The sequence below is a fragment of the Phyllostomus discolor genome, chromosome 13, assembly GCF_004126475.2.
Source record: "Phyllostomus discolor isolate MPI-MPIP mPhyDis1 chromosome 13, mPhyDis1.pri.v3, whole genome shotgun sequence".
In the NCBI taxonomy this organism is placed as follows: domain Eukaryota; kingdom Metazoa; phylum Chordata; class Mammalia; order Chiroptera; family Phyllostomidae; genus Phyllostomus; species Phyllostomus discolor.
This window is the reverse complement of record NC_040915.2, coordinates 60,605,281-60,630,953: the sequence shown is the minus strand read 5'-3', so window position 1 is coordinate 60,630,953 and position 25,673 is coordinate 60,605,281. Positions and strand designations below refer to the sequence as shown.

At 43.8% G+C, this 25,673-nt stretch overlaps 1 protein-coding gene across 4 annotated transcripts in view; it reads right to left on the bottom strand.

Annotated features, from left to right (window-relative positions):
* The window catches only part of SPECC1L (sperm antigen with calponin homology and coiled-coil domains 1 like), a 107,137-nt gene that overhangs the window by 22,054 nt on the left and 59,410 nt on the right, over positions 1 to 25,673 (bottom strand). For all 4 annotated transcript variants that reach the window (XM_028527838.1, XM_036014234.1, XM_036014237.1 and 1 more), the window contains 4 exons: positions 23,488 to 23,578; positions 15,604 to 15,687; positions 13,522 to 13,678; positions 10,020 to 10,122 (listed from right to left, as the gene is read on the bottom strand). In XM_028527838.1, coding sequence (XP_028383639.1) covers positions 10,020 to 10,122; positions 13,522 to 13,678; positions 15,604 to 15,687; positions 23,488 to 23,578 — 435 coding nt within the window. The remainder of the gene's footprint in view (positions 1 to 10,019; positions 10,123 to 13,521; positions 13,679 to 15,603; positions 15,688 to 23,487; positions 23,579 to 25,673) is intronic.

The window sequence follows — 25,673 nt, the reverse complement described above, 5'->3', positions numbered from 1 at the left end:
CTCTGTCTACTGGCAGAACTCCCAGCTTTCCTAACCTTTCCCATTCCACCCTTCCCCATCTCAGTTCTAACCTGAATCACAAAGATAGGATGTCAGGATAGGGGAGAAAGGAAGGGAAGGACTGGGAAGTGGCGCTCCATAATGTTTTCCCAAAGGAAATTGAAGACCTCTTTGAAAGAGGAAGGACAGGTATCAATAGAAATAAGCATTCCTAGCCCTGGCTGGCGTAACTCAGTGGATTGAGCGCGGGCTTCGAACTAAAATGTCACAGGTTCGATTCCCAGTCAGGGTACATGCCTGGATTGCAAGCCATGACCCCACAGCAACCGCACATTGATGTTTCTCTCTCTCCCTCTTTCTCCCTCCCTTCTCTTTAAAAAAAATAAATAATTTTTAAAAAGATAAAACACATAAACTATATATTAAAAAAAAAGAAATAAGCATTCCAGCTTCAGTATTGGACAGACAAGGGGAAGAAGGGCCATGTATCCAGAGGATGCTTTTCTTTCTCTGGCCCCTCCCCCAGGGACCTTTCAGGTTTTGGGATGATGCCCGACCCACGGAGCCACACTGCCAGTGTTCACGTTTCCTTTCTCTCCACAATTCTGTCTCCTGCCGAATGTGTCCTGGCTGCCTTGGTTAATCCCCAATGCTTTCAAGGTTTGTTTGGTATTTTAAGTCCATACTGAATTTTAATTATTAATGTGTTTAATTTTACTCAGTAGTCCAGGGCTTCCTGAGAATATTAACTACCTTTTTATATCCTTATTTCTGTTTCAACATCCAGCACATTACCTGGCATAAAACTTAATATACAGGGTCCAACACAAAAAAACGCCCCTTTTTAATTACCAAATCTTTCATTACAAAATCATAACATGTAAATCTGTAACATAACAATATCACACTCAAGCACACCATGTAATATTTTAGGTGAAATGTTCTAATTAAAACTATAAATTATTACACTCGTATTATTACCATACCAAACACACTCAAGCTGGTGTTACTTCTGCCGGACCCTGTATATTTGATAAGTTAATTTTCATATTAGGAAAAACTGATAAAATGCAAGTAAAGCATAGCATTTCTCAATCATTCACGCCCACCAATTCTTCTGATTCTACTTATCTCCACAATCTTTTCTTCCTCAGCCCAAGCACTAATGAGTAAATCTCTCACTAAAACTGAACGTTTTCCATGTCTATTTGAGATTATATTACCTCAGGCAGTACTAAAAGCTTTTGTTCATTTATTAAAACTATTTTGTACTAGAGTAACAATATTTTTCTGATAGGTCATCTTGGACAAGGGAAACAAAAGAAAAGATAAAGAAATGTGACTATATCAAACTAAACAGTTTTTCCACAGCAAAGGAAATCATCAACAAAATGAAAAGACAACCCACTGAATGGGAGAACATATTCACCAATGATACATCTGATAAGGGGGTTCATATCTAAAGTTTATAAAGAATTTATAAACTCAACACCAAAAAGATGATCCAACTAAAAAATGGGCAAAGGACCTGAAGAGATGTTTCTCCAGAGAGGACATACAGATGGCCAACAGACATACGAAAAGGTGCCCATCGTTACTAAATCATCAGAGAAATGCAAACTAAAACCACAATGAGATGTCACCTCAGAACTGCAGGATGGCTGTCATCAGTAAATTAACAAACAAGTGCAGGCAAGGATGTGGAGAAAAGGGAACCTGCCGTACACTGTTGGTGGGAATGCAGACTGGTGCAGCCACTGTGAAAAACAGTATGGAGTTACAGCAAAAAATTAAAAACACATGAACAAAACCAAGTAGGGGGTGGAAGCAGGGGAGGCAGGTGGGGATGGCTGGGGTAAGGGGGATTGGTGGGGAGGGTAAATGCAGACAACTGTACTTGAACAATAAAATAATTTTAAAAAATTAAAAATGTAATTGTTTTATGCCACAGCAATCCCACCTCTGGGAATACATATGAAGAAATCTGAAACACTAATTTGAAAGACCTCATGCACACCTATGTTCACTGCAGCATTATTTGCAATAGCCAAGATCTGGAAGCAGCCCAGGGTCCACTGGTGGATGAATGGATAAAAATGCTGTGGTCCATTCACACAATGCAATGCTATTTGGCTATAAAAAAGAAGGAAATCTTACCCTTTGCAAGAGCATGGAAGAACCTGAATGCCATTATGCTACGTGAAATAAGCCACTCAGAGGAAGACATGTACCACATGATTTCATTCACACATGAAATCTAATGAACAAAATAAACTAACAAACAAAATGGAAAAAGACTTACAGATAGTAAAGAGACTATCATGAGGGGAGGGAGTTTGAGGGGCTGGGTGAAAAAGGCCAAGGGATTAAGCCAACCCCACCCAACAACAAAAAACCCCCACCTACATATACAAAAACCCCTCAGAGACAACAGACAACAGTATTGTGATTATAAGAGGGGAAGGGGGTGGGGGCAGCTAGAAGAGGGTAGAGGGGGGATAAATGGTGATGGAAGGAGACTTGACTTGGGGTGGTGAACACACAATACAACATACAGATGATGTGTTATAGAATTGTACACCAAAACCTATATAATTTTATTAACCAATGTCACCCCAATAAATTCAATAAAAAATAAATTAAAATATAATTTAAAAAACTGTTTTGCACTAGATTAGGTGATTTCATTATCCTTTGTACTAACTCATCCATTTAAATGTCTGGCTTATCAGAAAACAAGGATATTTTTCATCCAATAGTAAAGCTCTCTTTTAAATGAACTTTTAGAGGCTACAAGAGAAGTTGTTAAATATGAAATAACCCCCCCCCCCGCCAAAAAGTTTACTGAAACTATAAACTGCTTTCTTCTATTACCTGGTTACTTTTGTGTGATCAACCTTGTAGCGTCACTCCCTAAAGAACCAGCTGAAGAACTGGAAGGAGCTGCCTCTGGGGAGCAGAAATGACGAAGGTGACAGAACAGGGCAGTGGGTTATCACTTTTTTTAAAAAAGCACTTAAAAATTATTAGAGTTAGCTGCATACTCCAATGTTTATTTAAGAACATAACTGTGTACAAACTGGAGTACTGATTTTAAAATAAAGGGAAGACACAACCCTCACAGCAGCAGTTCTGAAGGTTGTTTATACAATGCCATGAACTCATTATATGGCCTTGAGGAGGTAATTTGTCCCTGTGGGGATTTCAGTGCCACATTTGTAAACCTGACAGCAAATAAGAACGCCAAGGCCCTTTCAACAGTAAAATTCTAATATTCTAAAACATCAGTGAAGAGTAAGTGGCAGGGCACAATTTAGGAGAGAAAAATGTATTTGTTAGATAAAAGGCCAACTCACAAAGGCTTGTTCTGTAATGGGTGGTTAATGAAATTACAGTGATTAGTACAATTATTTTAGGATGACTCTTAAGAGAGTTAAAGGAAGACGATCCGGGTATTAGGGAATCTATCTCCGTCAATTAGACAGCTCCTAGACATAAAGCACGCACGGTCCAAGCATTAGTGATGCATTTGGGGCCAGAGAGAACGGTGCGTGCTAATTGTCACGTAAGAGCTCCTGCTCCAGCGAGCTCGTCAAGTGTCACGACCTGCCCTTCCCTGCAGACTGCGAGCAGGCAGAGGCCAAACGGCTGGTCCTGAACCACGGGCTCCAGAGGATGGGCGTGCTCACCCACGTTTATAACTAGATAAGAAGCAGGCTCTGGCCCTTCTTACACAGCTCTTGACAAATTAAGAGCTCTATCTGATACCTCTTTCAGTTTGAAACGGTTTTACGTTTAGAATATCCAATTTTAACTCACAGACCTTGAAATAAAAGAACCAGCATCCCATCTACTTTTACACGCGGCAAGAACAGACATCTGTCTTTCAGGAAACAAAAGCCAGACAAACAAAAAAGCCACACATCTAATGTCGTTACAGAAGTGACCACAGAAAGTGAGGAAGGGGCTGGAGGGGCCTGGGGGTTGGTAGCATAAGACTGCTTAGCGTACCAAAGGTTCTTCTCTATATATGTTAATTATTCTGTTTTACATTGTATTTCCTCCTGCATAGTACATACCCAGTACATTTAAAAACTTAAAATTATGTATTGAATTTCTTAAGTAACTGATTTGTGTGTATATTTTTTAACCTAACAAAATTTACCTTAAAATCATACAATCAGAGAATTCATGTGGAAATGAACCAAGAAACATTAGTTAAATCATTGATTTAATGTTCGAATTATCTCAATCAACCTATTTAATTATTTAATTTACTAAATGGTTGGCAAAGTTCCATAATAAAAGGAGGTATTTTATAATGATCAAAAATGACTAAATTTAAGTAGTATTCTAAGAAAATTTCTGTTAGAACACCCCATAATACAAAATAAAATAATGTTAAAACTATTAAACACATGGTATATGCTGGAAAATGTACTCGACTGCCTCAGTTCCTCCTCCATTTTATAGAGGAGGAAATGAGGCTCAGAGAGGCTAAGTAGTTTGCATAAGGTCACGCAGTAACGGGCACAGCTGACATTCAAAGCTTATCTGACACTCAAGTCCAAGACCTTAATCACTTACTCTACGTGTGATTATCACTGCTTGGTCTACGAGTCACCTGAAGTGCTTATAAAATGCAGATCCCAGGTTTTCACTTTATACCTTTTGAATTATGCATCTTCAGGGAGGGTCTCAAGCATCTGTACTTTTTCACAATCTTCACAGATCTGTACATACAACTTTGAGAACCACCATCCCCAAAACGAACATCCAATGTATCCCATTACATTAATGTATAGGTTTAGACAGTTACTGAGATCCACTGTGTGCTGAGCCTTACACTAGAAATGCTCAAAGGAGGCCCAGACAGGCACTTCTTTTAAAAACTATTTTTTTACTTTTGACTTTAGAGAGAGGAGAAGGGAGGGAGAAAGAGAGGGAGAGAAACATAGATGTGAAAAAGAAACATTGATCGGTTGTGTTCCATACACACCCTGACCAGTGACCAAACCTGCAATCCAAGCATGTGCCCTGAGGGGGATCGAACTGGCACCCTTTTGGTTTTCAGGATGACACCCAACTGAGCAACACCAGCTGGGACAAGACAGGCCCTTCCTGTCCACTGATATGTGTGGACAAAAGCTCACAGTCTAGAAAAAGAGACAGACATGCAAACTGACAACTTCAATTCCCTTTTACATACCCTGTGGAATTTGGGAACACAGGGAAAATGAGTCACAGATGCAAGACCCCCAAAGAATATACCCTGAGGTATAGAAAACACTCTGTCTGGGTCAGGTTCAAGTGGAGGAAGAACTTGGCTCCGTGGGCTCTCTGAGGAGGGAGTTGGGGAAGCGGCATGTGTGAGGGATGCACCCTCAACAGGGAAGACGTGGAGCAAAACCAGTTTTGCAAAGATGCTGACTTCTAAACCCACGGAGCAGACGCTCTCCAGACGGAAGGGGCGGAGTGAGAGGACGGGCGGCATTTGGGGCCAAGGTGGAAATGGGGATTTCCCAAGAACCAGGAGCCAATAAGAAGCCTACACAGGTTCTAGATCAATCATCAGGGCTCCTGTTCTCCATGCCAAGGATCTTGGACTTCAGCCAAATGACCACGAGGAAGCAGCTTAAAGAGAAATAAGCGGATCACAATTTCAAACCATTCTGGCAGCAGAGTACAAGATGGTCAAGAGGGTGAGCAAATTACTTAGGTCTATGTGAAAAAACTTGCACACCACATTCACTGCAACACTGTAGCCAAAACAACCCAAATGTCCATTAACAGACGAATGAATAACAAACTGTCGTACATCCGTACAATGGAGTATTATTCAGCCATACAAAGGTGTGAACACAGAGCAACCTTGAAAACATGCTAAACAAAAGAAGTGAGTCACAAAAAAACCACATATTATGTAATTCCACTCACATAAAGTGTCAGAATAGGCAAATCTATAAAGACAGAAAGTAAATCAATGGTTGCTTAAGCAAATGGGGAGTAACTGCTCATGGGCACGGGATATTTTTTGGATTAATGAAAACATTCTAAAGTTAGCCACAGTGATGACTGTGCAACTCTGTGAATGCACTAAAAACCAACCAAACGTGCACTCTAAATGGGTGAATTCACTCTTACATGAAGCGAATTTCAATGATTTATGCTTGGTGTTTCAGTTCTGGATAAAATTTTTAGCCACCACCATTAATGTTCTTGCTGCTAAGCAAGGCTGAGACTATCATACCAGGTTTACACCTGCCTTCAGGTCTGGAGTATCAAAATCCTTTAGGCTGGATTTTTATGTTTGGCTTCTTCACACAGCGTATTTTCAAGGTTTATCCTATGTCAAACTTCCTAATTCATGAACAAGGGATGTCTGCATTTACCTAGATTTTCTGTAATTTCTTCCAGCAACTTCTTATAGTTTCCAGTATATAAGCCTTATGCTTCACTTGCTTAAATTTATTTCCAGGTATTCTTTTTGATGCTTTTAAAAATGGAAGCGTCAGCCCTGGCTGGCATAGCTCAGTGGATTGAGCATGGGCTGGAACCAAAGTGTCACAGGTTCGATTCCCAGCCAGGGTACATGCCTGGGTTGCAGGCCGTGACCCCCAGCAACTGCACATTGATGTTTCTCTCCCTCCCTCCCTCCCTCCCTCCCTTCCCTCTCTAAAAATAAATAAATAAAATCTTTAAAAAAATGGAAGTGTCTTCATTTTATTTTCAGAGTTTTCATTGCTGGTGTACAGAAAGGCAAGTGACTTTTACTCTGACCTTATGTCCTACAACTTTGCGAATTTACCAGCTCTAATGGTTTTTGTGTGGGCCCTTTAAGGTTTTCTAGGTATCAATCATGTCATCTGCAAATAGATATAATTTTATTCTTCCTTTTCAATGTCTTTTATTTTTTTCTCTTGCCTAACTGCCCTCGCTAGAATGATCAGGAAAAAGCTGAACAGAAGTGGTAAAAGCAGGCGTCCTTTCCTGTTCCTGATCTGGGGTGGAAAGCACCCAGTCTTTTCACAAGTGTAATGTCAGCTGTGGGTTTTCATAGATGCCCCCTAACGGACTGAAAAAGTTCCCTTCCATTCCTAGTTTAAATACTTTCTAAAAGTTTTTAGAGAGACTTTTAAAGAGAGGAGAAGGGAGGATTTAGAAAGAGAGGGAGAGAAGTATCAATGTGCGAGAGATGTGTCTGGTCAGGTGCCTCTCATGTACCCCAAACCAGGGGCCTGGCCCACAACCCAGGCATGTGCCCTGACTGGGAATCGAAGTGGTGGCCTTTTGGTTCATAGGCCGGCACACAATCCACTGAGCCACACCAGCCAGGGCTTAAATGCGTTTTTGCAAAAATTATGAATGGGTTTTGAACTTTGTCAAATATCTTTTCTGCATCTACTGAGATTATTTTAGGGTTCTTTTCCCCCTTTACTCTTTGATATGATGTATTACACTAAGTTTCATATGTCAAACCAACTTTGCACTCCTGGTCATGATGCATAATTCTTTATATGTACTGCTACTTTGTATCTGTGTTTTACTGAGGATTCTTGTGTTGTAGTCTTCTTTACTTGTAATTATCTTTTTCTGACTTTGTTATCAGGGTAATAACACTGGCCTCACACAGAATGAGTTAGGAAGTGTTCTCTCTTCTATGTTGGGAAGAGATTGAGAAAGACTAATGTTATTTTTTTAAACACTTGGTAGAATTCACCAGTGAAGCCGGGTAGCCCTGGGCTTTTCTTTGTTGGAGGTTTTTGGTTACTAACTCACTCTCTTTCACTGTTACAGGTCTATTCAGATTTTCTTTCTTCTTGAGTCAATTTTGATAGTTTGCATAATTCTAGGAATTTGTCCATTTCATCTAGGTAATTTTCCAGCATGCAATTATTCACTGTATTCCCTTTTAATCCTTTTTTCCTGTAAAATTATTAGTCACATCTCCTCTATTATTCCTGATTTTAGTAATTTTAGTCTTTTCTTTTTTCCTATGTCAACATAGCCAAACATTTGTCCATCTACTATCTTTTCAAAGAATCAAGTTTTAGTTTCATTTTAGTTTCTCTGATTTTCTATTTCCTTTACTTCTGCTCTAGTCTCTGTCATTTCCTTCTTTCTGCTTGCTGACTTTAGTTTGCTGTCTTTTCCTACTTTCTTAAGGTGGAAGCTTAGGTTATTGATTTGAGATCTTTCTTCACTTTAAGATAGGTGTTTACAGTTACCAACTTCCCTCTGGGAGCTCCTTTCAACACCCCCCAAAGTTTCAGTCTGTTGTGAATTTTCCTGCTGTTACTGATTTCTACTTTCATTCTGCTGTGGTCGGAAAAGATACTTTGTATAACTTTAATCTTGTAAAATTCACTGAGACTGGTTTCATAACTCAACATATAGCCTATGCTGGAATACTCTTTGTGCACCTGAGAAGAATGTATGCTGTGCTGTTTTGGGGTAGAGTGTATCCTAGGTATCTTATAGATCTAGTTAGTATATAGTTTATATACGTAGTATATAGTTCAAGTCTTCTATATCCTTGCTGATTTTCCATCTAGTTGTCTTCCAATCATTTACTTTTTTTGCTAAATAATTTTTTATTGTGGTGAAGTACACATAAACACAGCATTTATCACTTTAACCATAGGTAAGTGCACAGTCCAGGGGCATTAAGTACACCTAACACTGTTGCGCGACCAGCACCACAGCCCACCCCGAGGATACTTTTCATCTTGTGTGAATAGAAACTCTGTCCTCTCCGGACACAGCTCCTCACTGGCCCCTGCCCCAGCCCCTGGCCCATGCTACTCTCTGTCTCTCTGAATGTGACTACTCATATAAGAGGACTCATAAATATCTGTCCTTTTGAGTATGGTTTATTTCATTTAGTATAGTGTCTTTAAGGTTCACCGTCTGTAGCATGTGTTAGAAGTTCTTCCCTTTTCAAAGACGAATAATATTCCACTGTATATGTGAATGGTGTTTTGTTTATCCATCCACTGGACACTGGGGTTGCTGCTACCTTTCGGCTACTGTGGAGAGTGCTGCTGTGGACTGGGGTGTATCAACTGCCTCATCCAGTCCGTGTTTTCAGTTCCTGTGGGTAGGTATACACACAACAGAAGTGGGACTGCTGGGTCATACAGTAGTTCTGTGTTTAATGTTTTGAGTAACCACCATACTTTTTTCTCCAGCCACTGCAGTGCACAAGCGTTCCAGCTTCTCCACATCCTTGCCAACACTACCAGTCTCCTTTGTACCTAATGGAAGCTGGAGACATGTGGACACTTAGCAAACCCTCATTGATTAGTATGACTTTCCGAGAACTGCAAGTTCATTCTCATGTTTTATTTCTGTGTGGTTGCACCAAAATATGAAATGGCAATTGAGAACACTGGCTGCAGGCTGGGGAGAGTCTCTGTAACTAAAACCATATGCGAGGACACTGGAACTCTGAACTATACTTTTTAGCAGTGTAATGAACATATTTTGGAGGTTTCCATTGTGTATAGAATGAGAATTTCCTCTCCAAAGACCACAGTTAGCATCACTTAAGATAAAATGCCGAAAGGGGAGAGACAGACAGACAGACAAACAGGAACAGGGGAGGAAGGCCGGCTAGTAACACGGCCCAGATGTGAAAGGATCAGGGCACGACCCAGCACAGCAGGAAGGGGGAAACGCCACGGAAAACAACTTAGCTGAAAGAAAACTTCAAACATAATAATTAAAATATTAAAGTAAAATGAACATATTTTCATTCTTAGTCCAGATGAGGAGACCTCAACAAAAGCATTTAAGCAGGACTTGCATAAGAAAGTGCTCTAGTAGCTGAGTTAGAGTACTACAAAGATCAGCTACTCTGGGAAGATAAGAAACTTATTTAAGGTAGATTTTCAGTGGGTAAAAAGTACTGAAAGTCAGTACAGGACCCATCATTTCCAATGTGAGATGTGTAACAAATAGGACCCTCCAGCGCCGCTCTGGCAATTGCTCACGCAGGACACAGGAACCATGGTTACCTGGTAGCCTTCTGTTTTCTTCTGACACCACTTCAGCAGGGCGTTCCTCTTTGACCCTCCATATTCTCTTGCCAATGCCGAGAGAGGGTCCTTCCTTTCTTCCCTGGTAAATGAAAATAAGAAACTTGAAGTTGAAGCATTTTTTGTCTGAGCACCACCATAAGCCAGAAATCCAACAAACAGAAAGGGCCGGTGTTAGTCTGCATTCTTAAACAGGACAAGTGCACATACTAAGGCGTCCAAAGGCGACCTGTGTCTTTTCATTCATTTGCTTTTACCCATGAACTTTTACAGGGTCCCCGAGACCCATGGCTGTCGGGACTTTCTGCTGTCCACAGAGAGGCAGGCGCTCTATCCGTCACCCACACGGACACGGGAGAGGGCTCAGGACAGCAGGCACTCGCAGCTAAGGGAAGGCGCCCCAGGATGCCCAGGAGGGGAAACGAGCCGACGCTGGCAGCACCCGGAAACCGGCACGGCCGCCGTTCACTCCAAACCCTGCCCTTCCACAGCCTTCACGCTCTGGTTTTATTCCACTCACTTTTGTTCCAACCCTTATACCTATAATCATTTCACCTTTATAAATGTCAGTTATTGTAAATACAAAGGACAAGGTTATGCACGGAGAAGAATTATAGGCATGATTCTCTGCCTTCTAGGTGCTTACTCTCAGGAGAAGCAAGTAAGACAAAAGATGGCAATGAACCTTAAAACATCTATAAAATACCTCAGACGTGTTTACTGCTGAGCTGTACACTCTTTGTAGGTAATCAGACATGTACCTTGCATAGAAAATGGAATTTTTCTGTAAACGTGCTCATCCAACACCCGGCTCCTGAGCTGTGCCAGGCGAGGTGCCACTGCTGGGCAAGGGACCGCGGACGACGCAGCAGCCCTGCCCCCTCGAAGAACTTCAGAGTTCACTACAGGATGGGCATACTACAAAAGCCTGAACAACCAATGCAACTCATTTTTTAAATTATATGGAGGACACTTGAGAGCACTGTTAATTGACTTGGACGCAGAATAAACATCCTGCCCCAGACCAGACACTGAATCAAAAGAAGATTTGGGGACGGAGCAGGGGAAGCACACACCCTGCCTGTCCAACACCGAGTCCCCGTCCAGCTGCGGCGTCGGAAGGAGGACGGAGCATTGCGAAATTCCTGGGGGAGAGAGTGTGCTTTGTAAAATAACCTGCTCGCTGACAAATGGCAGAGACATAAAAACTTGGTCTATTTGTCAATGCTTACTTTATAAAGCAGAGACTCTAGTCCCAAGTCCCATAAACTTAGCCCGATTAAGTGCCCTAGAGGTTACTACATTACAAATGGCTTAGTATTCTTCAGCACTTTAATTTCTGTTTGTATTTACCCTTCAGGGTATGTGAGGAAATCAAAGAATACACGTTTAGAACTGAAGCTTTTCCAATAGAGAGGTACACTGAAATAGCACCAATTTTTACTTATCTTAGAACCAAAAGTAAAACATAAACATATTTCAACATGCAGTTAAGACTGCTGCCTTGAAGAAATACACTTTTATGTTCCTGTACCAGCCTGCCAGAACCCTGCGCTGGTTTAAAGGGTTCAAAGAAGTTTGTCCTAAGACTGTTGAACACAGAAAAAGAGAATGAAAAAGAAAGACAAAAAATTTCGGGTCCATAAATGAATACAAGCGTCCCCCACCCCCCAAAAAAATCCCCATCATGCTTAAAATTAACTACTATAATCAACGTGAAAGGTTCACTCTGGCTCACGCCAGGTCGGTTTTATTACAGAAACAGTATAAAAAGCATCAAAAAGGAGTAAACTCTATGGACACAGTAAGAAGCCGCAGAAAAGAGCCTCCTAGAGTTGGAGGGTTCTCTCTTAAAACTTCTTCACTGAAAGATGAGGAAACTAAGACCAGGACACAGCTTCTCAGTGGGGGAGCCAGGAATAGTGAGGGCCCATCCCAAGGGCACAGAGACCAGTACGAACAGCACCCTGTGTCAGCCAGGGCTGAGTGCAACTAATCCTCATTATGGCACCCCTCCTTGTTCCAGAGGTGCACTGCTTACGGGACCATAATTCTAAGAGGTTGGTCTCCTAGACATCGGGCTTTACTTTAAAAGTACTGTATAGCCCTGGCTGGTGTGGCTCAGTGGACTGAGTGCTGAACTGCGAAACCAAAAGGTCGCTGGTTTGATTCCCAGTCAGGGCACATGCCTGGTTGTGGGCCAGGTCCCCGGTTGGGGGTATGCGAGAGGCAGGCAAAAAGATGTATCTCTCACCGTCCCTCCCCTCCCCTTTCTCTTAATCAATAAATAAAAATCTTTAAAAAACGAAGTAAGTTTATAATTTGAGTCTGAGAGGCCAAATATCCATTTTGTCCTTAAACCTGTGAGTTACTGTATCACTACATTTCTGAAACCCATCCCTACCCCACCTCCGATTCCTACTACGATCTAATTGTTCTGCATTCCCCTTTACAATGAATTCTTCCTGTGAGTTTTTCCTCGTCCTATAAACAGTGTATGCTAATTCTTTGAGATCTACTGTTTCCTTCTAAATTATAAATACTTCTTAGTCCCAAGTAAGTTCTGATATAAGAAAAATAGGAATAAAATATGATATTACATTTTCATGTATTATTTCTCAATTATTAACATAGCCTCATGTTCTAAGCGTCCAATCTAAACAATTAGGGCCACTTTGATAGTTCTCATTCTTTTATTCCTTTTTTAATTAATTGTATTTCCCTTTGAAAAACCTCCAGAGTCCAGCCCTCCCTTCACCATTTCCACTGCTGCCACCCAGGTCCAGAGTGGATAAACACCCTTTAGCTGCTTTCCCCGACTTTGGTTGGTTCGGGGTGGAACGATCCTTGCAACATCTTCTCACACTGATTTATTTTCCCCACTTTACAGCTGCCACCACATCAAAGTGATTCAATTTGACTTCAAAGAGGTTCCACTGCTCAGCCACGGCCCACCCGTCAATCTTTCCCCACTGCCCGGGATACGCAGGCGCACACCTTCCCTGGGTTTCCTGGGCCCGTCCTCTCTGTGGGCTTCGTCCCCTCCCAGCTCACTCATCCTTAGGGTGCATTCGCTCAGTCACTGTCCTTGACGATAATGTCCACCCTCCCTCCCCGCCCACCACCCTCAGGCCCCCCTCAAATTCCACTTTTCTAATCTTCCCTAGCGTCCCACCCTCAGCTCCAGTATTTGAATTTCACAATACCTACTTTTGTATTCAACCATTCTCTAATTCAAAAACCAACAACAGAAACAGAAACACCAGCTGCTTGGGGAAAGGAACGCTCTCTTTAACTCTGTTTTACTTCTATACCATCGTACTCAATTCTGGGCCCAGAAGAGATCAGGAAATACTTAATAACACACAAATAAAAAAAAATCAGTGCGTGAATGCATCACTTTATAACTTAACCGTTCACTCTTCAAGAAAGGCCAGGAAAGGCGTATGCACAAAATACGCCAGTGCCGACTGCTCTCTACCTGATCCGGCTGCGGGCGGTGGGCGTCACGGAGGCCGTGGGCGAGGAGGAGAGGGACAGCTGTGGTGACGTGGTGCCCATGGCCATGAGAGAGGCCGGCGATGCTCCCTCGGGTGCCGAGATGTCTCGCTTCATCTCTTCGCTACTTCGTCGAGACACTGTGGAAGTAACCATTGTGCATTTCATAGCAAAAATATTTTAAATTGAGTCATTCTTGAGACATTTCTCCAGTAGTTTCCAAACAGAATATAAATTACCGCACAAGAGGAAAAGCTAAAATTTTTTTTATCTTACTGATAAGTTGAAAGAATTTCTTATTTGTTCATTAAAAAAACTATAAGAAAGGGACAGGAGTTGAAATACCCATTAACCCCACATGCCCTGACAGTAAGCGGCGTGTCTAATCTTCCCTCGTGTCCCACCCACACGTGTCACCCACCCCATGACACTCAGGGCACCGACGCAGCACACGGGAAGCACTCTGTACAAAGACTCGTCCAATCACAAAGGCCACTGGAGCCAAAGGCAGTACCTGAAAACCACTCATTCTCCACTCAAATCAGCCTGACTCTTCTACTCAGCCAAACACACATCAAAGGGACATGGAAGAGATAACACTCAATTCTGGGCCAGGCCATGTTTTTAAAAACACAGCCATGAATCAATGAGACAGAAAACCAAAGGTGTCAAGTCAGCTACTGAGAAAAACAAAAAAGCCCTACTTTGAAAGTCTGGCACAGTAAGACGATGTATCTTGTTGGAATCATAGAAAGCGCTGAGAACTGCTGGGTGGGAAGCAGCCACTTCAGCTGCTAAGAACAGAACCACAGTGAAAGCGGCTTTCTAGCGAGGACATGCTGAGTACCAGCAGGTGCTTATAACGCTGGGCTGAGCGGAGTGAGAAGTGAGATATGAGACAAAGTCCCTGACTCCAGACAAATTCTCTCACCTCAGAAGATGCTGGATATGAGGCAGCCATTAACTGTGTCACCTCTGGGCTGGTTGTAATGCAATCGATGTTATACATCAATAATTTCCCCCCATCAGTGAAACTGCCTCCCTTTCATTGGTTAAAATTCTCCTGATGATTTCAGGATAACCACAAGCCGAATACAGCACTGCCTTAGAAAAGTGATGTCTTTAAAGATCCAGGAGACAGATGCTTTCTCCTATTACAGGATCTTATTAGAATAAATATGCACTTACATATTCTGACATAATTTTATAATTAGTTTTTTTCTTTCAATGTCAGATCTCTCTCTGCCTCGAATCAGCAGCATCTTTTCATGGTATGCTAGGAAACTGAAAAAGAATTCCTTTCACAGTTTTATATAAAACAGAAAAAACAGACTGAGAAAGAACAGGAAGCACTCTGTTACAGGAAAAGGCTCTGGAACCTGGCCTAAGCGATGATCATTTTGGCCGGACTCCCCACTGATCTGGAGACGCAGCGATGACATGTAGCAACTGCCTGACTGAACTCCACGTACAAGTGGGACGTGAACAGCAGGGGAGGGAATACAGGAATTTCTCCTTTCGTAGTCCAATTTCTATTAGTTGAGCTACTAAAAGTTAAGAAAAGACCGCAAAAGGAAAACAACATGAAGAGCTGATAAACTCAAGCGTTACCTCCAGGAGACAAATGAAGTAAGCCTGGCAAATTCATTGTTATAGAATGGCTTACCACCCTGGAAAAATCTGGCTTCCAGAGAATTTTGGGTGTGCTCTGAAATAACTTTTCAAAAACAATCACAGCACACCAAGGGATAAATTTTAATCTTTCACAACTACATCCAGTTTGTAGTATGCTTCATTTTCAGCACATCATCTAACTCACCCTAGGCATCTAATAAATACTTTTTAAATGAATGGAACAATTTAGTTTTTGTTTTTTTAAATCAGAGCCATATAATTTCTACAGAATCTGAAAGATATAATAGGGGACATTCGGAGTGAAAAATAATCAACTCAAGAGCTCAAGAGGCAAGTAAAGTTAACTAAGTCTAATGAGAAAGTATTCAACATCATTACTAAAACTGCTGGAAGAGTCTTTTTAAAGGAAATTTCAAATGAAAGTCATTACCTGAGATGGTCTTGGCACTTTCCATGGCAGGTACTCTTGGCAGAGAAGCAGGTCGGCTGGTTGAAGATGTTCTTAACAGATGCTCTGCACAAAGTGGAAAAGGTCACAATAAAGAGATCTGACCCTGAACACTGACGCAACAACGGCAGCAAGAAGGTGAGTTTCACTCCTCTCACCCGCGAAGCTCATCTCCTTTCCCAGTCAAGGGCGCTTCAACAAGTCCCCACAGAGTCTAGTTGCACGAAACGACTTCCGTAGACAAGGACATGGGAAAACATTCTGTTCAATGTTTTATTCTAGAGATGAGACATTTGACACAGATGAAAATGCTTCTAAATCACCAACTGCTCCTTACCTTTTTGATGCAATTCAACCAAAATTCACAGATCCCCCATTGCATCTAGGTCTAAAAAGTACAAGCTAAATGAAAGCCTTGCCCTGTGCCTACATGTAGTTAGTGGGGAAGCCATACACACCCACACACCCACACACACACCAGAGAAGTCAGGATGGAATTAATTAGAATACTAGAATGATAAGGAGCTATCAAACCACAGAGAGAGAAGCCATTCACTTTGATTTCAGGAAGCAGGGAAGGCTTCAAATCCACACTGTAGTGACGAGCTGGGCTTGACTAGTAGAGAAGAGGGGTGGGTAACAGCATTTCAGCCAGACAACACCCAGAGCAAAAGGCGTAAGGACATTCAAGCTGAAGGATAATAAAATCCTAGCATGGCTGAAACGTGGGCACATGGAAGAGAGAGAAGGCAGCAAGAAAAGGGGCTTCAGAGGGTGGACTGATGAGAACCTTCGCTACCTGGCGTGTGGACTTTGGTCTAAGGGCAACAAGGAAGCACAGACATTTCTGAGCGTTCAGGGAAGGACACAGCCAGACACAGCCCCAGCCGCCTGTGTGTCTGCGGCCTCACCTCGTCCTACTCTTCCCTTGCTCTCTAAACACGAGCTGTCTAGGGAGTTTCTTGAGTCCCTTGGACACAGGCACAAGCTGTCCCCATGTCCCCGTACTCCTCCTACTTTCCCTCCCATGGGAAAGTTTCCATACGGCCTCCTCAGGGCCTGCTGCCTGTGGCGGGAGTCCCCTAACACAGACCGGCACACTTTGTGCCGAAGGCGACAAGCCCAACGTGGCTGTCGTCGGGCCAGGCTGCCAAGCACGAGGCCAGAGTGGACGTGTTCTGCCTGGTCGGGTCTATTAGGGATGTGTGGTTAGGATGAAGGGGAACACCACCTCTTACACTTAATGAAGACTGTTAGTCTCACTGACCAAGAAAGTCCCTACGGCTAACATTTTTTAAAAAGGGGAAAGGCAAGATTTACTGCTATTCAAAGAGCTTATTCATCACCTCTTTTTAAGAACCAATAATTTAAAATACACTTCCTCTTGTTACGTCATGGTGTCAAAAGTAACAGCATATGACATTATCTTTCAGGGACAGCACGTCTTTTATTTTAAAATTAATTTTCTAAGCAAACGAGGAACATTTGGTTGTAGTTACAAACTACTTGGAGGGAAAGGGAGTAGGAAAGACGAACTCACTTTCTTAATGCATATAGGATTTATGTAGCCTAGTCATCACATCTTTCTGGTCAAAAACAAACTTCACCTCTGCGCAAAAAACCTACAGAGCAAGCATCAATCAGAATTCTAAACCCTGTCAGCACCTGGCGTTCATCCTCCCAGGAAGAGTATTTTATGCACAAAGTCTCACAGATAAAACAAAGTTAGCAGCACTCGGAAATAGTAGGAAACAGAAATCGACATTTTCAGCCTCAGGTGATGTGGCTCAGTGGATTGAGTGCCAGCCTGTGAACCAAGGGGGTCACCGGTTCAATTCCCAGTCAGGGCACATGCCCGGGTTGCGGGCCAGGTGGGGGGCACAGAAGTAACCACACACTGATGTTTCTTTCCCTCTCTTTCTCCCTCCCTTCCCCTCTGTCTAAAAATAAACAAAATCTTAAAAAGAAAATCAACATTTTCATTTTAATTAAATTTTCTATTTTACAATTATAAAACTGCTCATTTCCCTAAATCTTAATCTCCCACAAAACACAGTGCATGAAGAACACTGAAAACAAAGGCTATAAAGACCCACGAATCAGAACTAGTGCTGGCTAAGACGCGAGCCTTGTCCAGCCCCACGGGGACGGCAGCTCCGAGCTGCCGTCTTCCCTCCTCGTTCACACAGCACACTCGGGGCACACTCGGGCACACTCGGGGCACACGACGGAAACAACAGCTCCTGCAGAACAGTGCTGATTCGGCTGCCCAAACCGGGTTAAGACCTTTTCTCACTTCATGTCTAAGGGCTAAGTCTGTTTCAACTTGGCAGACACTTTCTGAAAACATACAAAATATTACATATTTCATGACCCTCATTTAAATAGCCCCAATAGGTTATTCTTTTCAAAATCATTTGTGGTAACTTTCAACTGGGACAACACAGCCTGCTCCCATTTCACAAAGCGTTTTCAGTGGGAATCAAACAGGCGCCCAGAGGCACTTGTTACAGTAAGAATACGTGCCCACCCACCACTGTAGCAGGCCAGCTGGGTTCCATCCTCCTGTCAAACTGCTGGTTATCCCTACTCCGGAAATAAGATTAGTGCAGTGCGGCACACAGAGAGATTGTATTTTACAGTAACAGAGTCCATCTACGGTCACAGGGAGCTATTCCTGTCTTTAATCCATTTATGAAACAAAAATCACTTGAGTGCCCACTACTTGCTAGGCACTAGGCTTGGTACAAAGGTCAGAGAAAGGAAGACAGGAGGCAGGAAACTTGCCTTCATGGAACTCGGGGTCTAGAGCAGAAGCCAGACCTTTAAAAAACCATCACAAGTGAAGGAGGTTGGGGCAGAACAAATACGGGGCTCTGGGAACACAGCAGGGAGGTGACCTGCTCTTCACAGGAGATCTGGAAAGGCCTGCGCAGGAAATGACTTCTCAGTCAAGACTAGAAGGGTAATGAGTAGCTTTTGCACGGGCACAGGAGAGTCTGGAGAGGAGTACGCAGCACACGCCAGAGGAAATCCAGGGGCGCGGGGAGGAGAGCAGTGGGCGAGGCTGCGGGCAGGCGAGGAGGCCGGACAGGGCGAAGTGTGCAGGTGAGGCGGGCCAAGGGAGGCACCTTCCTAGCTGCTTATCACAAATCAAATTTATATTTATTTTCTCAAAATTTAGTATTTTGAAAAAAATTTATATCTCTAAACCTCAAGTAATATAATCTGGACAGATAACAGTACTAATTTCTTTACAGAACATGACTACACTTAACTTTCTCACATCTCCATGTGTCTGAGCTGGTGGCACACACATGGCAGTCACAAGGCCACGCTGACACGCGGCACCCCAGGCTCTCCAGTCACCTGAGCCGTCAGCTGAGGTCTTCATATAACGCTCTACACCTTTTAAGATCACTGTGCAAACGGGGACAGTTAAGAACTTCTCGACCACCTGTATCCACGTGCCTGGTAACAGACCCAGCCTTTCCTCCTTTGGCCACAAACGCTAATTCACGTCTGTCTGTAAAGACTCACCAAGGTGACACCAATCACGGCTTTGGCCATTTAGCTCAACTGCTGACATTAATAACAAAAGAGCATTTGATTAGTCCATTTATAATAAGATTTCCCTGCTCTGAAACATTCTCCTGCAACTGACATACAAGCATGATACTAAAAGAGAACAAAAAACCCACCTCTATTATACGAAACTGGAAAAACAACAACAACAAACTAATTTGAGTGTAGCAGAACAAGAGGAAGAACCTTTTTAAATTTCAGTAATGACGCCACCCAAACTTTCGAAATGAAAATTATAGACTTTTTTTGATTCATGCCAAGATAAAAGAGACAATCAAGAAAGAAAACCATCTTAAGACAGAATTCGGAAATTCTACTCCTACTGATTTTGTAAGTGGTTTCTTTGTCTAGTGACTGCGTAAGATAAGATCACACTACCAACAAATTCTAAGATAAAAATTCACCGAAGTGTGTTTCCCTCGGTCTCCTGTATTCGCACTGCTTCCACGGAGCCCCATTAAGGCACTGTAACAGACGAAGTGGAGAATCAATCAGACTGGCATTAACTCGGATGGACTGCACACACCCTGTGCCCAATGGCACTCTCAGCTGATACATTACCAGATAATAAAATGAGGAAAGCCAAAAAAAGATTTGATTCCGCAGGTCTCCGAGATACAACACATTTAGTCTCTGTCTTCAATAACCTTGGCTCACAGTCCTTCCACTCCCCAGCCCCTACCCACGATAGAAAAAATGAAACAATAACCCTTGCCTAATTTCCCAAATTTATTCTTTCCAGAAAAACACTTGGGGTCCTTGTGAAAAGGAAGTTTCGAAACCCCCTTTCCTGGACAGTCCATGTCAACAGATCTCAGATAATGCATAGGACTCCCTATTTTGCCAAGTGGCTCAGGTATGTCTTACCAATAGGTAAGGTTGAGAAACACTGCTGGTGCTGGCTTTCCTCGGCCAACTGGGACCTGCTGTGAGCCAATTACGATGGGTCTGGAGGGTAGCCGTGGAAAGGGGAGAGGGCCCCGAGGGCTGGCTTCAGCCTGGCTTCTGGGGGTTTGGACAGGCCCGGAGCCATTTCTCACTGGAGCACCCTTGCCCTCCTCCGGGGCCGATGGGGGCCGGGGGACTCAGTATTCTTTGGTGTCCCAGGACCACCTTGATGCTCCCCAGAGAGGGGCTGCTCCCACAGGGTTGTCACCAGCCCAGCATTATACACATTCTCAAAGGCTGTGGCATCCTGGCTCCTGGCTCCAACTGTACTTGACTGTGACTGCAGATCAAAAGGCTGACAGTATGGACAGAACGGGGGCACACGGAATGGGCAGAGGGGTAGGTCTGCTCCCGAACGCTTGGCTTCAATCTTTCTCCTCAATGCAGGCAGCTCTTCCAAGATGCCCAAAACATAGCGTGTATTGATGCTATGTTTCTCACAGCCACTAGTGGGCAGCTAAGCAAAACCCTGCAGAACTCGCTTGCTTTGCAATGACCTAAAACCTTTTACTAGTGGACAATTAAGAGCCATCATTCTCAGCCACATGTACTACTAAGAAAGAGTTCACAAACTAATCAAATTTAAGTGAACATTTACTATGGGCTAAAATTTGTGCTCAGCATTTTATATGCCTGAACTCTCTATTTCATTCACTCATCTCACAGGTTTTCATCAAGAGCCCAACAGTACTACAGGTGCTCAGGATGCCCTGACCTGTGGACTTCACGACCTAGGGGAATGGGAGAAAACCATTAAAAGTTACAGATAAGTAAACCATATAGTATGTTAGAAGGGATAAATGCTAAATTTAAAAAAGAGAGATTGGAGAAAGGTGCATGGAGAACAGAGTGGATTACAATGACAAAACACGGCACTTGGGACCTCACCCAGGTGAAATCTGAGCAAAGCCTTCAGGAGTCAGCCCTCCTCTCGGACGAGCGTTCCAGCAGAGGAAGAGCCAGTAGAGGGCTGCTGAGTCAGCAGCGCGGCTGAGTACCCCAGGACGGCAGGGAAGCCCGTGTGGCTGGGCAGAGTGAGCAAGAGAAAGGTGGTTTGGCCAGAGAGGCGACATGAGACCAGGCCAGGAGGGTCCGGAGGCCGCTGAAGGAACGCTGGTTCTTCTGAAAGCAACGGAACCCGTTGAGGGTTCTGAGCAAAGCGACATGTTCCAATTTCCACCTTTCAGGATTACACTGGCTGTAGGGTTATGAACAGACTGGGAGAGGGATCAGAAAATCCCTTGCCAGAATCCAAGTGAGAGATGGTGGTGGTTTTGACTGAGAAGGTGGTAGTGGAGGGGAGAGCAAAGCTCCGGTTCTGGCTGTATTCTGAAAGCAGAGCCGGGGGGGTTCCTAAGAATTGAACAGGTCTCAGGTATGGAGCCTAAGACAAGACTCCAATTGGGAGTAAGAATGATTCCACAGTTTCTGAAAAACAGAACTGCCATTAATGGAGGTAGAGAAGGCAGATGACAGGCTGAACATGTTTGAAAACTGCAGGAACCCCGTCCTGGACAACCTCAGTCTAAGAGTACTCAACATCAAAATGGCATGTCAAATTAACAACTGGATGTGTGAGTCTGGAGTCCAGAGGAGAGGAACAGGTGGAGACAGAACCTGGCAATTCTCAGAACAAAAGCAGCAGTTAAAAGCAGAGAGAGACAGGAGGCAGGAACAGTGAGAGGACGGACAGAGAGAAGGCAGGCCTAGGGACTGAGCTCTGGGGCAGACCACCACTCCCTGGTCAGGGAGGAGGGCAAGCCCAGCCAAGCAGGAAAGGACAGACGCGAGAGCGTGGCACCCTGGAAACCAAAAGGAGCGTCCTGAAAAGGGAGTGCTCAGCAGAGCCCAAAGCAGCTGACAGCTCACAGCAGATCGGGACCGGGGGACCGGGGGACCGGGACTGAGAGATGCCTGGGCTGGTGACACAGCATGACTGGCAACCTCGACAAAAACGGAGTGAGGGAGGGGGGAGGGGAGGATGGAGCCTGGCCACAGGGTCTACGAGAGCCGGGAAGAGAGGGACTTAAGGGTCCCAGGAGCTAGGTATTTGTGGTTACCCCCAATTTACAGACAAGGAAACAGCACTGAACAGGTCAGCAGCAGGCAGCTCGTGGGAGGCTGATGATCTGCACGGCACACACACAGAATCCCTGATGGATCCGCCTGGGAGGGGCCGGTGGGAGCAGGGTTAAGGTACAAAGAGAGAGGTTAAAGCTTCCACTATTTGTTCCTGTAGCAAGAGGACCTTCTATGGGGAGAAAAGGTCAGAAGCCAAGGAGCAGGGATAGAAGGCAGGTCTTTGTGCAGAGAAAGCAGCAGCAGCAGCAGCACCATCTTCCATTGTCACATCAGTGCACGTGCAACCAGCTTATGGGAACACTCAGGACTGGCAGGCACAGGGCCAGTCCCGTCACCAAACAAACTGGACTCTCCCTGCACCGGAGGCACGAGGAGCCCAGGCAGCCAGGCCCCTGGGTTCTTCAGTGGAAGTACTCTCACAAGTCCACGTGCTCCTCCCCCCACCTGTCAAACCTCGGAGTCTTACCCGTAAAGCCTAACACCTAGCTTCTACAAGGAAGAAGGCGCGTGCGCGAAAGCGCACACACACACACACACACACACGGAGACCCGCCTGCTTCAGCCAAGGGAAGCCCTAGGCTCCTGAGTGACGTGCACCCCAGCCGAGCACCGCTACACCGATCCCATATGGAGTGCTGCTCTCACAGCACCGTCCCGTGCCACAAGCCGTCTTCCAGCGTGGGAAAGAGAAGGAGCCCTGACCTCTGAAGGGAAGAGACTCGGGTTCTGGGGCTGGCTCTACCATGAAGGGCTGCGTGAAAACGGGGAAGCCCGTTCACAAGTGCAGAAAAGAACTGCTGGGCTTCACCTCCCAGAGTTTCTGCTTCTTCTTATGAACGACAACAGACAGCACAGATTTAAAAACGGCGTTGGAGTCAGGCCGCCCAGGTCTACCATTCAGTAACTATGCTGACCTACATTAAGACACTTTGTGAAGCCTCAGTTTTAGTTCCTGTGACGCAGGGATAACAGCCCGTACAACATGAAAAACTATGAAAACACAGGGCCCAGCGGGAGCAACTCCACTACCTGTCACGGTGCTATGAGAGAGTTGGCTTCCAAGATGCGCTTAATAACTAACCTCTGCATGTGTAATTAAGACATATCCTTAGTAAACTTCTGATAAGGACGTATACCCAACTGGTTTCAATAACGTCAATAACAAAGAAAACAATTTAGTTATCCAAAAAAGGGTCAGAATTTAAAAATGAGTAACAAAAGTAAAATAATGAAACATATGAGATAGTGTACCTTGAACAGGGATTTCCCCGTAGTTTGGTCTCTTATCTGACAGGGATGTCAGGGGTTTGGATGTAGAAATTGGTCCACTTATGGAATGTCTCTGAAACCACAAAATAAACAGTATCAAAGTTGGGTTAAATCTAGAGCTGGGACTCACAAGGAAAGCTACAGAGAGTAAATATTTAGTTACGGACTTGCATAATCCCTTCCAAACTGTTACAAGGCTGACACTAATTCTCATTCACATTCTCTCTCTGTCTCATAACATGATCAATACACCACTTTAAAAAGAAAGATCCCATGTGTCCTCCACTCAGTTTTCCTCAAAGATAACATTTTTTAATTCTCTAGTATAACATCACAGCCGAGACGCTGGTCCAGACAGTGTTTTATCACCACCAGGGCTCCTCCTATGGCCCTCTAACAGTTACACCGTCCCTCCCTGCTCCCTGAACCCGCATCGCGGGGCCCTGCAACCACTGATATCCTGATGGTATCTGAATATGGTATCATTATTTTGCTTAAAGAGAATTCTTAAATATCACATACTAATTACAGAAATAGATGTGCCCCTATTGCACTTTTATTGGCCATTCAATTCATGTCCTGGTTCTAAACAGATCTCAGTTCTGTCACCTACCCTCTAGCTCCTCTGCTACACAACCTGCCACCGGCTTTGTCGCCAGCGTCCTCAATCCAGTCTCATACACACACCCCTCTGCATGCAGCCAGAGGTGCTTGCCAAATACTTAAAACCTCTCATTGCTTCTGCTTCATCTCCTGCCCCACTACATGATGCTCAAACAGCACCAAGCTGCTTATTTCCACACAGACTGTGCTGTTTACCATCTGTGTGCTCTTTCTCGGGCGTATTTCCCCAGCTCTTTCGTATCTAGCTAATTTCTAGCCACACATTTTGTGTTCCCGGCAGAAATGTGCAAGAGGTTCGGCTTCTCCACATCCTTGCCAGCCCTCAATACGGTTTTTTCCCTTTAGCCATCCTACAGGTATGTATGGCCCTCGTTGTGGGTTTAATTTTCATTTCCCCACTGACTCCTGACACTGAGCATTTTTATGTGCTTCTTGGCCATTTTTATATCTTCTTTTGGGAAGGGACTTTTGTTTATTATTTACTAGATTGTCTTCAACTAAGACAACAAACGAGTCCTCTTTAAACACAAGGTTTTTGAAGGGTAACTGCATTATGAATATATTCTCCCCAGTCTATAAAGTATCTTTTTGTTTTTTCAATGTCTTTCAGAAAAGTTTTAAATTTTGATGCCCAATTTATTCATTTTTGCATGGCTCATTCTTTTTTGTGTCCTAAATAAGAAATTGTTGCCTTCTTGAAAATCATGAAGATTTTCTCTAATGTTTTCATCTAGAATTTTTGTAGTTTAAGCTATTACATTTAGGTCTACAATCAGTTTCCATTTTTCTAAATGCCAGAAGGTAAGGTTGTGGTTCCTGTTTTTCCCATAGGGATATTTACTTGTCCCAGAATGCTTTGCGGGAAAGGCTAACCCTCTCCCACCGAATTGCTCTGGCAACCTTGGTTGAAAATTAAGTGACCTATTTATGGATTTCTATCCAGTCTACTGATCTGATGTCCGCACTTAAACTTACATCAGGACCGCACTGCCTGCACCACTCTACGTGCTAAAACCAGGCAGTGTGAGTCCTCCAGACATGTTTCCCTCCCCCACACCCACCAATGTTTTAAATATTCAGGGTCCTTTAAATTTCCATCTAAATTGAAAATTACAGTACCAATTTCTACAAAGAGCATGCTGAGACTGTAACTGGGACTGTGTTGAATTGGCAGATTAATGTGAGGGAGAACTGTGAGATGTGAACAATACTGAGCCTTCCAATCCAAGAATATAATTTATCCTTCCATTTATTACTTCATTAGTTTCTCTGAGCAGTATTCTACAGTTTTCATCGCATAAGTCTTATGTAACATTTTATTAAATTTATTGCTAAGTATTTCAATTTCTAATTGTTCACAGGAATGACCAGATCTAACAGTAAGCAAAAGGAGTTCTCAAGACAGAAGCTGATCTTTTCATAACCACATCTGGTGAGTGACACCCCGTCACTCCTGCCGTACTCCATTTGCCCGAGGCTGGTCGTGGAGCACAGCCACGCTCCATGCAGCGCCTGCGTGGAGCGCGCACACCGGGGGCACAGGT